The 18095-nt window shown below is 50.9% G+C and overlaps 2 protein-coding genes across 2 annotated transcripts in view; one reads left to right on the top strand and one right to left on the bottom strand.

Moving 5' to 3' along the window:
- The window catches only part of LOC144807732 (uncharacterized), a 770734-nt gene that overhangs the window by 218194 nt on the left and 534445 nt on the right, over positions 1 to 18095 (top strand). The gene's annotated exons all lie outside the window — the stretch shown is intronic.
- LOC144807728 (zinc finger protein 212-like) overlaps positions 14524 to 18095 on the bottom strand; it is a 143817-nt gene continuing 140245 nt past the window's right edge. The window contains exon 8 of the mRNA XM_078673394.1: positions 14524 to 17260. Coding sequence (XP_078529520.1) covers positions 16569 to 17260 — 692 coding nt within the window. The 3' untranslated portion in view covers positions 14524 to 16568. The remainder of the gene's footprint in view (positions 17261 to 18095) is intronic.

Genomic DNA, 18095 nt, shown 5'->3' with positions numbered 1-18095 from the left:
TGTCCTGGTCACAGTGAGGAGTTTCAGGGTCCAGTCTGCCCTCTGGCTGCAGCATGCCCAGGTCATCTCCTGAAGCAGAAGAGCACCTGTAGCCAGGACCAGAACCAACGACCACCCACAGGAGGGAACTTCCCAGGGCAGGGCCGGCTGCATGAGCAGGGCCCATAGGACTGCCTGTGGGCAACCAGAAGAGGCCCCCCGGCAGTCTGGGAGCACCAATCAATGAATGAATCATAACATTTGTAAAGCGCTCTACTCGCCCATGAGGGTCTCAAGGCACTGAGGGGAGTGGTGCTGCTACTGCTTGATAAGCCAGGTCTTGAGTAGCCTCCTGAAGGTGAGTAGGTCCTGGGTCTGCCATGCGTGGATGGGGAGGGTGTTCCAGGTTTTGGTAGAGAGGTGGGAGAACGACCTGGTGCATGTGTTTGCTCTTCGGATGCTGGGGACGGTGGCGAGGGCAAGGTCGGCAGAGCGGAGCTGGCGGTTCGGGGTGTAGGAGGTGAGTCGGCTGTTGAGGTATGTTGGCCCAGTGTTGTGAAGTGCTTTGCGTGAAAGGGTGAGTAGTTTGAAGGTTATCCTTTTGTCGACGGGAAGCCAGTGCAGGTCTTGTAAGGTGGGGTGTGATGTGGCTGCGGCAGGGGATGCCGAGGATCATGTGTGCTGAGGTGTTCTGTATGCATTGTAGTCATTTCAGGAGTTTGGCCGAGGCGCCTGCATAGAGGGCGTTTCCGTAGTCCAGCCTGCTGCTGACGAGGGCCTGGGTGACCATTATTCTTGTTTCGGTGGGGATCCACCTGTAGATCTTGCGTAGCATGCGGAGAGTGTTGAAGCAGGAGGATGAGACGGCGTTGACTTGCTTAGTCATGGAGAGTGTTGAGTCAAGGATGACACCTAGGCTGCATCCGTAGTCGGTGGGTGTTGGTGCTGTTCCCAGTGCGGTCGGCCACCAGGAGTGGTCCCAGGCCGAGGGAGTGGGGCCGAGGGTGTGGACTTCCGCCTTGTCTGAGTTCGCTTCAGACGGATGATCTTCATCCATTCTGCAATAGCACTCATTCCTTCGTGAAGGTTGGATTTGGTGGTGTGGGGGTCCTTGGTGAGGGACAGGATCAGCAGGGTGTCGTCAGCATAGGAGATGATGTTGAGATTGTGCACATGGGCGACGTGAGCGAATAGTGCCATGGAGATGTTGAACAATGTCGGGCTGAGGGATGATCCTTGGGGTTCGCCGCAGATGATCTCGGTGGCTTCGGAGCGGAAGGGGGGAGGCGGAAGGAGGTGGTCCAGTCCAGTGCTTTTTCTCGGATCACAGCGTTGTGGAGGCATGTGCGTAGGGTGCGGTGGCAGATGGTGTCAATGGCGGCTGACAGGTCAAGGAGGATGAGGGCCGCGGTTTTGCCGTTGTCCAGTAGGATCCTGATGTCATCTGTGGCAGCGATGAGGGCAGTTTCGGTGCTGTGGTTGCTGCGGAACCCGGACTGGGATGGATCCAGGATGCTGTTCTCCTCTTGGTAGTGGGTCAGCTGTCTGTTGACGGTCTTTTCGATGACCTTAGCTGGGAACGGGAGCAGGAAGATGGGTCGGACGTTCTTGAGGTCCTTGGGGTCTGCCTTGGGGTTTTTGAGTAAGGTGTTGATCTTGGCGTGCTTCCAGCTTACCGGAAAAGTTGCGGTCTCGAAGGGGATGTTGATGGCTTTGCAGAGATGCGGTGCGATGGTGGAGCTGGCTTTGTTGTAGATGTAGTGTGGGCATGGGTCTGACAGAGAGCCGGAGTGGATGGTGTTCATGATTTTGATGGTGTTGTCGTCGTTTATGTTGGACTAGGTGAGCAGAGGGTTGGTGGGGATGGTGGATGTGAGGTCGGAGGTCTCGGTGATTGTCGGTGCGGCTGTGGCGTTGAAGCTGTCATGGATGTCTGCGATCTTGCAATGAAAGAAGGTGGCAAGGGAGTCGCACAGATCTTGTGAAGGTGAGATGGTGTTGGTGTTGGAGCTGGGGTTGGAGAGCTCCTTCATGATGTTGAACAACTCTTTGCTGTTGTGTGCGTTGTTGTCTAGGCGGTCTTTGAAGGAGGCCCTTTTGGCGGATCTGATGAGGTGATGGTGTCTGCAGATGGCGTTCTTGTGGGTTGAGTAGCTGTCCGGTGTCTCTTTGTGTGCCATTTCTTCTCTAGTTTCCGGCAGGTCTGCTTGGAGATCCGTGGTCCACCAACTTGATTTCTTGTTGGTGTGTCTGGAGGGTTTCTTGAGCGGGACGAGGGTGTTTGCGCAGTCTTCGATCCACCGTCTATGGTTGCAGGCGGCGGTGTCGGGGTCGGTGGAGTCAACGGGTGGGCATCGGGTGAGGGCAGTGGTTAGCTGGTCTTCAGTGACTTTGCTCCAGCATCGGCGGATCTGTTGGGTGCGTTAGTGCGTGGTTGGTTTCCGGAAGGTGAAGTGGATGCAGCGATGGTCGGTCCAGTGGAGTTCAGTGGTGTGGCTGAAGGAGACTTGCTCAGGAGGAGTGACCCACACTGAAACAAGGTGGCCTGGCTGCACTGGAGATGGCTGCACTGGTGGTGGCTGCACTGGTGGTGGCTGCAATGCTGGTGGCTGCACTGGTGGTGGCTGCACTGGATGTGTCTGCACTGGTGGGTGCTGCACTGGAGGTGACTGCACTGGTGGTGGCTGCACTGGCGGTGGCTGCACCAGTGGCGGCTGGTGACATTTGAAAGTGGTAGGGTGTAAAATTCTTGGTGTAGCACACCGTGCGAGCGCAGCGAGCGAGCCCGAACCACTTAGTTCCCCCCCCGAGAAAAATAAAAAAAATTAGTGGGCAAATGGTGGATTTTCAAGACTTTCGGAAGCCACTGTGCTTAACAGAAACAGGCCACTGCCTCCCCTCAAACTATCATCAGTTCCAAGGCCTCATGAATAAACCATTCTAAATTGCAATAAACCACAATTAATTTTAACAATGTTGCATAAATAGGTTGGATCTGTCTACTGAGCTAGTGCCTACGTGAGATAAAGTGGCCTCTTCTGTGTACAATTGTGCATGCACGAATGCTTCTGTACATGAGGAATAATCATAATAATTCACTATCATAATTCACAAAAGATTTTCAGTAGTTCGGCTGAAAACCTGCAACTATCGCAGGTTTTAATGGTTTACAAATGGATATCTGAGATGTCTGATACAGTAATATGTTAGAGCTGGAGACAAGGCCAGGCCCCCGTGGAAATGCCAGAAGGGGCGCAGAGGTGGCCACATGCGGCATCCAGCGCAGCACACAATTGTCCGATGGGCCCAAGTTTTTTTTTTCACACAGGGAAACGATGGCATCAATCATGCTTAGACCTGAGCCCAGCGCCCCTTAGCTTAGCTATCACATCTGATCCTAGAGCAGCTACACACTTTATTCTTTGGCTGGGGCCCTTGGGAACAGACACTAACAGAGAGCTTGCCATTTTTCATCACATTTTGCAATCAACCTACCATACAAACACAAAACAGGCACTGGAAGACGGATATGGATCATAAAACCAGTGTCACACGGAGACATAAGGACGCAATTGCAGAAAGCCAATCAAATCATACTCGCACTCTTACAATCACCTAAAATGAGAAATAAATCCAAGTGACATACATTCCCCAATGAAATTCACTAACTAGGTCAATCAAGTGAGGTGTGGCTCAGCATCACAGCAGTTTATCCCGCAATGCCTTACTTGATGATGGGATTTTCAGAAATGCACAATTTGAGACAGAAAATCCGCTCACATAAATAGTCCTGCCATGAACATAAGTGCTGCAGCACTGTACGTCGTTGACATCCTCTGCCAAAAAACAGGCTCAAAGCTACAAATGAGCGAAGCATACTCTGCTCATCTTCTAAGAGCTTTGCCCTTTCGATTCATATGGATGTTAGAAGGGGGGGACAACAACTGATAATTATAGGGGTTGTCTTCTAAAGCCTCCCTTTCTGGAACTGGAAACAATGCAGCACCAAGTTCGCCCGTTTCTCAAGTCACCAACACAGGCAGCAGCACCAAAAACCACACAGAAAATAAAATCACGCTAGAGTGGTTCAGCTTTGAGCAGATACAGATAATAGTGTATAGAACAGGATTGCAAGTGGAGTGCATCAGAGCTAAGTTTTGGCCATTCCCCCCTCGCTCTATATTTCTGTGAGTCCCAATGGGATATTTGCAAATCCAGTTTAACATTCAGACATCACCAATCAATTACACTCTCTGATATCCAGACCCAACCTCACTATTACTGTAGACCAGTGGTTCCCAAACTTTTGACTCCTGGGGACCCCCACTGAATCACTACTGGAAGCGTGGGACCCCCAAGCAATTTGTACAATTTACATTTCTTTTTAAAAACGCCTTTTGAAGCAGAGGCAATTTCAAGAGGGAGACAGCCTGAATTGGGTCTATTGGCATGGACATGTATGCATACAGCAGTGTATTATTTAGTGGTACCCAAGGGCTTGTGGAAAGTGAGCAATCAGACAGCAGCACGTAAATCCTACTGCTGATCCTGGCTGCATCTATTTTTACCTGCCTGCCAAGTAACAGCAACCTATACACATGTGCCTTTCAACGTTTTATTGCTTTTATTGTATTGCCTGTATTTTCATTTTTGTTTGTGTCTGTGACTGCTGTTGTCTGTCTTCCCCGCTGCCTGTACGTGGTCCGTGCCCCTTTTTTTCCTTCCCTCTGTTCCCCTCGCTGTCCCCGTCCTCTCTCTGCCCGGTATTTCCTTCTGTACCCCTCGCTGCCCGTGTCTCTGCCCAGTTTTCCCTTCTGTTCCCCTCACTGCCCCCGTGCCTCTCTGCCCGTTCTGCCTTCTGTTCTTAGCTGACCCTATATTTCTGTATTCTGTATTTTGCCTCTGTGCCATTCCTTTTTTGTGCCTGTCTGCCCTCTGTGCCACTCGTTTTTCCCTCGTTTTTGTGCCCCTTTTGCCTTCTGTTCCACTCGTTTTTCCCTCGGTTTTTGTGCATTTCTACCCTCTGTTCCACTCATTTTTTGTGCCTTTCTGCCCTGTTCCACTCGTTTTTTGTTCCTTTCTGTCCTCTGTTCCACTCGTTTCTCCCTCATTTTTTGTGTCTTTCTGCCCTCTGTTCCACTTGTTTTTGTGCCTTTCTGCCCTCTGTTCCACTCGTTTGTCCCTCATTTTTTGTGCCCTTCTGCCCTCTGTTCCACTCGTTTTTTGTGCCTTTCTGCCCTCTGTTCCACTCGTTTCTCCCTCGCTTTTTGTGCCTTTATGCCCTCTTCCACTCTTTTTTTGTGCCTTTCTGCCCTCTGTTCCACTCGTTTCTCCCTCGCTTTTTGTGCCTTTCTGCCCTCTTCCACCCTTTTTTTGTGCCTTTCTGCCCTCTGTTCCACTCGTTTCTCCCTCGCTTTTTGTGCCTTTCTGCCCTCTTCCACTCTTTTTTTGTGCCTTTCTGCCCTCTGTTCCACTTCGTTTTCCCCTCGTTTTTTGTGCCAATCTGCCCTCTGTTCCACTCGTTTTTTGTGCCTTTCTGCCCTCTGTTCCACTTCATTTTCCCCTTGTTTTTAGTGCCTTTCTGCCCGCTGTTCCACTTGTTTTTTGTGCCTTTCTGCCCTTTGTTCCACTCGTTTTCCCCTCGTTTTGTGTGCCCTTCTGCCCTCTGTTCCACTCGTTTTTTGTGCCTTTCTGCCCTCTGTTCCACTTGTTTTTTGTGCCTTTCTGCCCTTTGTTCCACTCGTTTTCCCCTCGTTTTGTGTGCCCTTCTGCCCCTGTTCCACTCGTTTTTTGTGCCTTTCTGCCCTCTGTTCCACTTGTTTTTTGTGCCTTTCTGCCCTTTGTTCCACTCGTTTTCCCCTCGTTTTGTGTGCCCTTCTGCCCTCTGTTCCACTCGTTTTTTGTGCCTTTCTGCCCTCTGTTCCACTTGTTTTTTGTGCCGTTCTGCCCTTTGTTCCACTCGTTTTCCCCTCGTTTTGTGTGCCCTTCTGCCCCTGTTCCACTCGTTTTTTGTGCCCTCCTGCCTTCTGTGCCACTCATTTTTTCCTTGTTTTTATGCCCCTTTTGCCTTCTGTTCCGCTCGTTTCCCCAGCCGCTGTGCCCCCTGCGGCTTCGCCCCCTGACTGCCCACTGCCCATTCACTACGACAGGCACTCGAGTCCTGCGGACCGGACCCCCTGGGAATGTCTCACGGACATTGAGTAGCTGAGGTGCACACCTGTCTCACTAAAACGGACTTTACTGCCTTAGTGGTATACTTGTGCTTTGCGCCGGTCTACCCGAGGCATGCTCCATATGGCTCACTGATGTGTGCGTTTCTGTGAAAACATTTAATTTGGTGAGCTCAGGGCCTGTCTGACTGACACATACATTTCGTTCGGGTTAAGAGGGGAGACTGTCCCATAAAGCCCATGGCGGGTTGGATAAATATTACACAGTGTACAACTACCAGCAGGAATGTCTTGAACACACAAGTTCAAGACCTACCGCTATCAGTCCAGTTAGAACCTCATTCTCGAGTCGACTGCCCATTCTAATTGTCACGTGCTGATACCCTTGTGATCACATATGCTAAAGTAATTCAAAAATAATGATCACTCATAGTAATGCTAATGTAACAAAGAAAATACAAAAGGGATTACCTTTTGGCACAAGGCCGAAGATCACGACAAATGATGCACATAGGTTTCTTACACCTGGAGAGGCTGCTAGCAGCCATTCCCCTGTGCTAAAACTATGTTCAATATTACCCATTGTACATGCCATATTTTGAACTATGTTACTCGAAGGCGGGCTGCTGTTCCTCCAGGAAGAGTAGAAGAAGAAAGATAGAATGCAAAGCTGTCTGTCCCGACCAACAGCTTTACATTCTTTATTTATCCTATTCTTCCTGGAGGAACAGCAGCCTCTTTTCACGTAACCAGTGGCGTAGCGTGTGGTTACCCCGGGTGCATAATTATTAGGGGCATTCTTAGGTGCACAACATTTTAATGGGGGCGCAAAATTTTAAAAGAAAAGTGGAAGGATACTTGCCTTGCCCCGGGCTCTGGCTACCCACGATGCGCCACTGTACGTAAATACTATTATTTGGGAGTGTGGCTGCTGGACCTTATTGCCAGCTACTAGTCCCTGCCTTGATTTACTATATTTGGAACTGTATTACACGTTTATGGACAACTAGCTTTGAAAAATATCTACTGCACACCTAATGTATTTTTACTACCATTCAAAAGCTCAATACTGGACGGAACTCAACTTTTAAAGCAACTAGAAGCATTATGTTTGCAAAGTGAGCAAACTCACACGTTCATTCACCATGCACCTGTCATTTTGGTTACCGGGTGCCCTATGTCATTCCTGATAATGAATGTCATACCAGTTACATTTCTCCCAGTAATCCATCCGTTTTACCACTAGAGAACAACCCTTTCTAGAAGAAGTGCAAAAAACAGAAAAGTCAAAGCAACAGAGCCTCTCCATTTGCGGAAGTGTGTTGGCCATATTTATCCAAAAGGACACGCCCTCTTTACAGAACATGACGTCACCACGCACTAACAGTGCACTGCAGCACTTAGAACCCCACTCACTACCTCTCCCATCACAAACAAACTCCCAGACAAGTGCTTTTAAGTCCCACAACTAAACACTTGTTATTGAATAGAGTTTGGTCACCAACCAGGCTGCAGGTCGCGCACATGATGCAGAAAAGGGAGAGAAAAAACACATGCCCTATCTATCGAGTGGTGTAATTGACTTACACTTTCAGACACACTATTTCTTCAATAAATGCCCACACGTTTAATTATTTCAGGTCATAATAGGGTCATTCCTCACCGAGTTACATGACAAGGCGTACCCTGGGGAGTCTGGGGCTGGCACTCGGCTGCTCCTTGTTTTACGGGACCTGCCACCCTGCCCAGCAGACCTTACAAATTAACAGCCAAGCACCGGTGGGAAACAAGGCCTGCGCGGCCGGCCCTCCCGCCGCCACGAGCCACGGGGGCGTTTTACATCTCCATACAAGTTGTATTAAGCTGTATCTGGGTACAGATCAGAGGCAGGTCTTGCTAACAGACTGTCTAGCCGGCGAAAGAGGCATATCACACAGGATAAGGTTGATGATTCGAAACAGATGCGCCAAACACAATATAGGTGGAGCCATCCTCGCGGGGTGGTGGTGTGATGGACGGGTGCGGGGCTAGTGCATTTTTAAATGAATGCAACAAACATAGTTTGCTTTATTTATCCTTTTAGAATCCTACGCCTGTCCCTTTAAGTGTTTCTCTCTGTGCACATTTCCTGCCATGCTCACCTCCAGTCCTCGGGCTGTTGACGAGACATGTCCCCCTGCGGCGCAGCGTGGCCATACAGTGCGGCAGGCTGTGCTCAGCCAGTCAGCCGCCCACCCACGCGCGGCAGCACCACCATCCTCGTGCGCGCGGTAACTCAGCCAATCCTGGCGCAGCATAACATCGCCACTGTGCCAGGATTGGCTAAAGAGCAGGGCTAATACTGCCCATATTGAGACCCGGCTCCCACGGGTCTCTGCCTGTTTGACGGCTAGGGGAGGAGGAGGGAAGGGGCTACTGCGTGTGTGCGCATGCGTGGACTTGTCTTAAATCTGCACACTGCTGCTGCTCTCCCTGCCACGCTGATAATAAATCCATGAGTCACACGCTGCCAGCCTGCCAATCACTGCCGCAGGCCCGTGCCCCACACCTTCCGCGATGACATTGTGACTCCGGCCTCAATTATGACTGTTGCGTCGGCGATTCTTGTGCGCTCTGCGCTGCGCTCATAATTTTACTTTTCGTAGTGTAAGTGACAGCAGTGACGGTCGTCCATGTGGCTAGTGAGGCAACGCCCCAACGCCTCCCAATGGATGAACCGCCACTGCGTGGTGACGGCACTGAAGGTGTCTGCACTGGTGGTGGCTGCACTGGTCGTGGCTGCACTGGTGGTGGCTGCACTGGAGGTGGCTGCACTGGTGGTGGCTGCACTGGAGGTGGCTGCACTGGTAGTGTTTGCACTGGTGGTGGTTGCACTGGTGGTGGCTGCACTGGTGGTGGCTGCACTGGTGGAGTCTGCGCTGGAGGTCGCTGCACTGGCGGTGGCTGCACTGGAGGTGTCTGCACTGATCCTGGCTGCACTGGTAGTGTTTGCACTGGTGGTGGCTGCCCTGGAGGTGTCTGCACTGGTGGTGGATGCACTGGAGGTGGCTGTACTGGTGGTGGCTGCACTGGAGGTGGCTGCACTGGTGGAGTCTGCACTGGTAGTGTTTGCACTGGTGGTGGTTGCACTGGTGGTGGCTGCACTGGTGGTGGCTGCACTGGTGGTGGCTGCACTGGTGGAGTCTGCGCTGGAGGTCGCTGCACTGGCGGTGGCTGCACTGGAGGTATCTGCACTGATCCTGGCTGCACTGGTAGTGTTTGCACTGGTGGTGGCTGCACTGGAGGTGGCTGCACAGGAGGTGACTGCACTGGTGGTGGCTGCACTGGGGATGGCTGCACTGGTGGTGGCTGCACTGGAGGTGGCTGCACAGGAGGTGACTGCACTGGTGGTGGCTGCACTGCTGGTGGCGGCACTGCAGGTGTCTGCACTGGTGGTGGCTGCACTGGAGGTGGCTGCACTGGAGGTGGCTGCACTGATGCTGGCTGCACTGGTAGTGTTTGCACTGGTGGTGGCTGCACTGGATGTGTCGGCACTGGTGGTGGCTGCACTGGATGTGTCTACACTGGTGGTGGCTGCACTGGTAGTGTTTGCACTGGTGGTGGCTGCACTGGTGGTGGCTGCACTGGTGGTTGCTGCACTGGTGGTGGCTGCACTGGAGGTGGCTGCACTGGCGGTGGCTGCACTGGTGGTGGCTGCACTGGTGGTGGCTGCACTGGAGGTGGCTGCACTGGTGGTGGCTGCACTGATGCTGGCTGCACTGGTAGTGTTTGCACTGGTGGTGGCTGCACTGGATGTGTCGGCACTGTTGGTGGCTGCACTGGATGTGTCTACACTGGTGGTGGCTGCACTGGTAGTGTTTGCACTGGTGGTGGCTGCACTGGAGGTGACTGCACTGGTGCTGGCTGCACTGGCGGTGGCTGCACTGCTGGTGGCGGCACTGCAGGTGTCTGCACTGGTGGTGGCTGCACTGGAGGTGGCTGCAGTGATGCTGGCTGCACTGGAGGTGGCTGCACTGGAGGTGGCTGCACTGGAGGTGTCTGCACTGGTGATGCTGCACTGGAGGTGACTGCACTGGTGGAGTCTGCGCTGCAGGTGGCTGCACTCGTGATGGCTGAACTGGAGATGGCTGCACTGGTAGTGTTTGCACTGGTAGTGGTAGCACTGGTGGTGGCTGCACTGGTGGTGGCTGCACTGGTGGAGTCTGCGCTGGAGGTCGCTGCACTGGCGGTGGCTGCACTGGAGGTGTCTGCACTGATCCTGGCTGCACTGGTAGTGTTTGCACTGGTGGTGGCTGCCCTGGAGGTGTCTGCACTGGTGGTGGATGCACTGGAGGTGGCTGTACTGGTGGTGGCTGCACTGGAGGTGGCTGCACTGGTGGAGTCTGCACTGGTAGTGTTTGCACTGGTGGTGGCTGCACTGGAGGTGGCTGCACTGGTGGTGGTTGCACTGGTGGTGGCTGCACTGGTGGTGGCTGCACTGGTGGAGTCTGCGCTGGAGGTCGCTGCACTGGCGGTGGCTGCACTGGAGGTGTCTGCACTGATCCTGGCTGCACTGGTAGTGTTTGCACTGGTGGTGGCTGCCCTGGAGGTGTCTGCACTGGTGGTGGATGCACTGGAGGTGGCTGTACTGGTGGTGGCTGCACTGGAGGTGGCTGCACTGGTGGAGTCTGCACTGGTAGTGTTTGCACTGGTGGTGGTTGCACTGGTGGTGGCTGCACTGGTGGTGGCTGCACTGGTGGTGGCTGCACTGGTGGAGTCTGCGCTGGAGGTCGCTGCACTGGCGGTGGCTGCACTGGAGGTATCTGCACTGATCCTGGCTGCACTGGTAGTGTTTGCACTGGTGGTGGCTGCACTGGAGGTGGCTGCACAGGAGGTGACTGCACTGGTGGTGGCTGCACTGGGGATGGCTGCACTGGTGGTGGCTGCACTGGAGGTGGCTGCACAGGAGGTGACTGCACTGGTGGTGGCTGCACTGCTGGTGGCGGCACTGCAGGTGTCCGCACTGGTGGTGGCAGCACTGGAGGTGGCTGCACTGGAGGTGGCTGCACTGATGCTGGCTGCACTGGTAGTGTTTGCACTGGTGGTGGCTGCACTGGATGTGTCGGCACTGGTGGTGGCTGCACTGGATGTGTCTACACTGGTGGTGGCTGCACTGGTAGTGTTTGCACTGGTGGTGGCTGCACTGGTGGTGGCTGCACTGGTGGTTGCTGCACTGGTGGTGGCTGCACTGGAGGTGGCTGCACTGGCGGTGGCTGCACTGGTGGTGGCTGCACTGGTGGTGGCTGCACTGGAGGTGGCTGCACTGGTGGTGGCTGCACTGATGCTGGCTGCACTGGTAGTGTTTGCACTGGTGGTGGCTGCACTGGATGTGTCGGCACTGTTGGTGGCTGCACTGGATGTGTCTACACTGGTGGTGGCTGCACTGGTAGTGTTTGCACTGGTGGTGGCTGCACTGGAGGTGACTGCACTGGTGCTGGCTGCACTGGCGGTGGCTGCACTGCTGGTGGCGGCACTGCAGGTGTCTGCACTGGTGGTGGCTGCACTGGAGGTGGCTGCAGTGATGCTGGCTGCACTGGAGGTGGCTGCACTGGAGGTGGCTGCACTGGAGGTGTCTGCACTGGTGATGCTGCACTGGAGGTGACTGCACTGGTGGAGTCTGCGCTGCAGGTGGCTGCACTCGTGATGGCTGAACTGGAGAGGGCTGCACTGGTAGTGTTTGCACTGGTAGTGGTAGCACTGGAGGTGGCTACATGCAGTCATCCCTGCACCTTTGGGTGTCTGAGTGCCAGTGGTGAGACTACTTACATGCCGTCATCCCTCCAGATTTGGGCATCTGAGTGCCAGGAGTATGAATGGAAACTTGAGACTGGCACAGCTTTCCAAGCCTAGTACTCCCAGGCTTGGAAAGTCCTAGTCCTTCTGTGGATGTAGAGTTAATACTTGCTTGGTAAACCCGTCACTATATATATGTACTTTCATGATTAAAAAAAATGAACAAGTTACAGCATCTTCTGGACTTCCGGATGAACAGAAAAGCCAACTTAGACACAGCGGACCTCACTCAGGGCCCAGAATACATTTATTTGGGGGCGTCTCAGCCCAAACACCCACGCCCAAAAAATAACACATCTGGACACCAGCAGTGTTTTTCACTATTTTTTGTCAGTTAACCAAAAACTAGAAAATCTAAGCAAGTTTCTATTTTACAATTCTGTTCAATACACGTTTATAAGGTAAATCAATTTTTGCCTTCCTGTTCCTTTCAACTCTCTTTGTCCTGTTGGGTTTTAGACAGTGCATATCCGCAAACTGCACACCAGCCAGCCTCTCCGATCCGACGTGGATTCTTGGCTTCAGCCAGAAGATTCGTTAACATTAGGGCCGTCCTGCTCTCAGTCCACACCACGACCCACTGGTAAATGGGGCTCAGAGTTCTGGTGAGCATCCTTCACATCACACTAGAGGGGCCTCAGCTTCGGGGGGACGGTGTGATGCCAAGAGCATTCTTCCGGTCAGTCACTTGTGTTGAACGGTGTTTTTTATGACCTTTCTCTATATTCTGTCAGTCCATGAGCCCTTCTGCTCTGCTCTCCTGTTGCGGTGGCCTTCTGGGTGTAATTTAACAGAAATGCTTCCCATCTAGTAGTATGCTCTTGTGCTTTCCTGCTTTCACAAATCACTTTATATATTTTGCCATCGACCTTGCACTGTGCCAAAACCAGCTTCTTCATGGTGGCTGCCTTGTTTCACTCTCGTGGTCAGTGTCCTACGTCGGCCATGAACAGTGTCGTGAAATGTCTCACTCTCATGGTCAGTATCCTACGTCGGCCATGAACAGTGGCGTGAAATGTCTCACTCTTGAGGTCAGAATTTTATGTCGACCATGTACAGTGAGGTGAAATGTCTCACTCTCGAGGTCAGTATCCTACGTCGGCCATGAACAGTGGCGTGAAATGTCTCACTCTCGTGGTCAGTGTCCTATGTTGGCCATGAACAGTGTCGTGAAATGTCTCACTCTCGTGGTCAGTATCTTACGTCGGACATGAACAGTGGCGTGAAATGTCTCACTCTTGAGGTCAGAATTTTATGTCGACCATGTACAGTGAGGTGAAATGTCTCACTCTCGAGGTCAGTATCCTACGTCGGCCATGAACAGTGGCATGAAATGTCTCACTCTCGTGGTCAGTATCCTACGTCGGCCATGAACAATGGATTGAAATGTCTCACTCTCGTGGTTATCCTACGTCGGCCATGAACAGTGGCGTGAAATGTCTCACTCTCGAGGTTAGTATCCTACGTCGGCCATGAACAGTGGCGTGAAATGTCTCACTCTCGTGGTCAGTATCCTACGTCGGCCATGAACAATGGATTGAAATGTCTCACTCTCGTGGTTATCCTACGTCGGCCATGAACAATGGATTGAAATGTCTCACTCTCGTGGTGTGTCCTACGTCGGCCATGAACATTTGCGTGAAATGTCTCACTCTCGTGGTCAGTGTCCTACGTTGGCCATGAACAGTGGTGTGAAATGTCTCATTCTCGTGGTCAGTATTTTATGTCGGCCATGAACAGTGAGGTGAAATGTCTCACTCTCGTAATCAGTGTCCTACGTCAGCCATGATATCTGGAAACAAATTGCTGCTGTAAAGCCACTCCAAAAAAAGAAACTTTCAGACCCCACCACTCTCTCCAACCTCAAACCTATTTCACTACTACCAGGCCTTAGCAAAATTGCTGAAAAACTAGTCAATACCCAATGTAATGGCCTCCTGCAAGAAACTAATACCCTGCATCCCAAGCAATCAGGGTTCAGACCAGGCGACTCAACTGAATCAGTGCTGCTACACACCTCCGATACCCTCAAGTTTGCCTTGGATCAGGGCAAGGAGGCAATACTGATTCTGTTGGATCTATCGGCGGCATTCGACACTGTCTCTCATGACATCCTGAGAGACAGATTGGAACACAGAGGAATAAAAAACAAGGCTCTGGCCTGGATTACACCTTTCCAGACAAAAGGTATCAGATAGTAACACTGGGTAGGTACACATCTGGAGTAAAGTGGTTGTCATCAGGGGTCCCCAGGGCTCATCCCTGAGCCCTACCATATTTAATCTTTACATGGCACCACTTCTCTCTCTGATATCTACTTTCGATATTGAATCGATTGCATACACCGATGACACCCAGCTGATCCTCACCCTGGACAAAAACTCCACAACAGTGGAAGAGAAGTTCCACCACTGTCTCACTGCAGTAATGAACTGGATGAAACTAAAGGGCATATTATCAAGGAAACACGATAAATATCGCGTTTCCCACTTTGCGTGATTCTGTTTAACATCGCATATCGCCAGATTTAATCGCCGAGATATCGTATTATTATCGAGGCAAATCTCCACGGCAATTAAATCCAGCGACAGCGGCTTGAAACAGGATCGCTCAAAGTGGGAAATGCGATATTTATCGCGTTTCCTTGATAATATGCCCGTTGCATCAGCCATACAATCCAACTGCCATTAAAGGTATGGCTAGGTCAATCTGTGAACAGGAGTTACCAACCTGCGATAACCTCGGTTAGCGCGGTTTATTTCATTGCATCGCAGGTTTGCTTGAGGCTTGATAATCTTGTGCTGCCATGTCAGTGTGGATTTCAAGGGTGGATTTCAAGGGAGAAATGAAAGGGAACTCCTACTTTGCATGTCATTAGCGATATTCATCGTTAACATGCAAAGTGGCGTTTAAAGGGCTGCTAAAATAAGGAAACACGCGGTAGCGTGCCCTTGTTGATACTACGATAGAATTATTGCAGTTTTTCGTCCAAAAACGGTCGCTAAAGTGGCGATAATTCTCTTGATAATATGCCACCAAATCACCTCATATGTAATAGCTCCAAAACAGATATTATGCTGTTTGGAAAGTCCAATGTTTTTAGACCTACCCAATGGTGGCCCTCTGACTCTGATGCCCCACCCACTACAGTCGACACTGCCAAAAATTTAGGAATACAATTCGACCCCACACTATCTTTTCACAAGCAAGCACTTTCAAACCATAAAAAACCTCCGAAAATGTTTTGACCTACTCCTGCTGCCCGCCAGGAAGACTGTTGCAGTGGCCCTAATCTTATCTCGTTTGGACTATTGCAACAGTCTTTATGCAGGAACAAAAAAGACGGTCGTGAAAAGACCGCAGGTGATCCAGAATTCTGCGGCGAGATTGGAACTCAAGCTCCCCAGGGACTCTCCCTCAGCTGCGGCACTCAAAGCACTTCACTGGCTACCAGTTCACAAAAGGATTCTCTTTAAAATCTTGACCATTACTTGCAAAGTCATAAGTGAAACTGGACCAGAATATTTAAGATCCAAAATCAAGCCCTATAACACCATACGGACTTCGCGGTCCACATCAGAGAACCTGCAAACTGTCCCCAAATTCAAATTGAAAACCGGGGGTGGGAAGACTATGGCTGTACTGGGGACAAAAGCCTGGAACGCCCTACCCACTCAGCTGAGGCACACTCATACGGAACTCACTTTCAGGAAGCTCCTCAAAACATGGATCTTTGCCACCCCAGACAACCTAGCGCTATCTCTACTTTAAAATATCTCTCTCTCCGTCACCCCTTCCTCTGTTAATCACCGCCAGACGCCCCTTTTCTGTCCACTAAGCGCCAAGATGCTCCTTGGAGTGAACGTTGTGCTATTAAAAAAACTCTTTCATTCATTCATTCATGAACAGTGAGGTGAAATGTCTCACTCTGGTGGTCAGTGTCCTACGTCGTCCATGAACAGTCGCGTGAAATGTCTCACTCTTGAGGTCAGTGTCCTACGTCGGCCATGAACAGTCGCGTGAAATGTCTCACTCTTGAGGTCAGTGTCCTACGTCGGCCATGAACAGTGAGGTGAAATGTCTCACTCTGGTGGTCAGTGTCCTACGTCAGCCATGAACAGTGAGGTGAAAAGTCTCACTCTCGTGGTCAGTGTCTTACATGGGCCATGAGCAGTGGCATATATTGCCTCCTGTGTCCCTGACTCTGGGCAGATTCCATGGTTCTGTTTAGGTTGATGTTCAATATGCGTCTTCTCGCAGAGAGTGTATTACTCAGTGATAACTAATACTTCTAGTGTTTACTCAGTAGTAACTGCTACTCATAGGGTATGACTGAGTGGCAACTGATACTTCTAGTGTATTACTCAGTAGTAACTGCTACTCATAGGGTATGACTGAGTGGCAACCGATACTTTTAGTGTTTTACTCAGTGGTTACTGATACCAACAGTGTATTACTCAGCGGTCCCCAAACCTTATAATGTTTTGGCCACGCACAGAATCTTATATTCAAACATCCCGCCTGATCAATACTGTGCTGGTCTCTGGGTTCCAATTTCCCTCTGGTACATTCACATTTCAGCTTTTACTAAACATCAGTTTCACAGTTTTGTTGCAATCGTGTGTGTATTTTCTGGTGTCCCACTAGATTGTGCTTGAGATTGAAGCTTTTCCCACACAGGTGGCACTCGTAGGGTCTCTCGCCAGTGTGCAACTTCTGGTGCCGGCGAAGAGCTCCATTCTGGTTGAAGGTCTTACCACAAATGGGACAGTGGAACGGTCTCTCTCCTGTGTGTATGCGCTCATGTCTGGTGAGCGCAGTGATTGACGACAGGCTTTTTCCACATTCGGTACAGGTATACTTTCCGTTTACTTTGAATGCTTGCGGACGTCCGTGTCGGCTGTCCTTCGGGTAAGTTTGCTCTTCTTCAAGAATAGGATATGGTTGGCAGCTTTGCTGATGGTCTGGTTTATGTGAAACATGGTTTCTCATGGTGCCTTCACAAGTGACATATATTTCCGAAGACTGAACGTTTGGTGCTGTCTGATGAAAACTGGAATGTGTTAGTAGATTGCAATCATTTTGCAAATGTTCGGGTTTCTCCTTTATCTGTGTTTCATAACTTCCTGCCCAAATCCGGCTCACAGAAGGTTTTCTCTCAGTAATGCTCTGTGTAATGTTTCCTTTGAGTTTCTGTGCAGTAGATTCGCAGAGTATCAACTTATCTTTGCATTTCGAAACACTGCTGACTTTTCTCTTCCTCTTGGGGCTTCCATAATCTGTAGGACAATAATTCAACGGACAGGTTAGTCATCTGCGTGTGAAATGGTGCAACATACCAAATATTCTCTTGAGGCTGTGAGTCATAATTACGGCAGATCCTGGCTAGAGCATGGAAGTCATGGGCATGAAGAGGGCGTTGCATTTTGAAGGTCATGGAAGAGGTCACTGAGATGCCTCACATGTGAGATGGCAATCTGACCTTTGCTCTCCTGTGGAGGAGGCATCTCTTGTCCACAGACACAGCCGTGGGGAGTCTGTAGGGATATGTTACGTTAAAAGGCACTTGATTTCAGGGTGAAGCCTCAAATATACCATAAGACGTCCCAAATGTACACGCTATGGCCCATCAAACTCTACTGAAACTCTACTGAAGTCTGAGAGTCTCTGCAACCTGAGTGAAGAGAGTGTAGACAAAGCAAACTTCACGTACAATGTTAAAGCACAGACACAACTGAAGACCAGACATCACGTTTCCTAGAAGGCTTGTCTGTACAGGAGTGGTAAAGCTCTGAGGCTAATCCCGTAAGAGCATTTTCACAAGGATGTAAAATGCATGAAGCCTGCTACACACTCATTGGTACCAGTTGGAACCTGAGACTAATGTTGCTCTTCCTTCCCTCTCTTCTGTGGTTTGTTGTTGCATTTATCAGTATCTGCAACAATGCTCTGTTTCTCTATTAAACATTGGGTGGAAGGCTGCCCTGCACACTCTTCACTGCCTCTCCTGATGAGAGGAATCTAACCTTGGACATTTTAGGAGACTGCATGTGGCTGTCACGGAAAGTTACTCTCACCGAGAACAGTCTGATGACAAGACTCGCCACGGGATGC

The sequence above is a fragment of the Lissotriton helveticus genome, chromosome 1_2 (genome assembly GCF_964261635.1).
Source record: "Lissotriton helveticus chromosome 1_2, aLisHel1.1, whole genome shotgun sequence".
NCBI lineage: Eukaryota > Metazoa > Chordata > Amphibia > Caudata > Salamandridae > Lissotriton > Lissotriton helveticus.
This window is presented reverse-complemented; position numbering and strand designations above follow the sequence as displayed.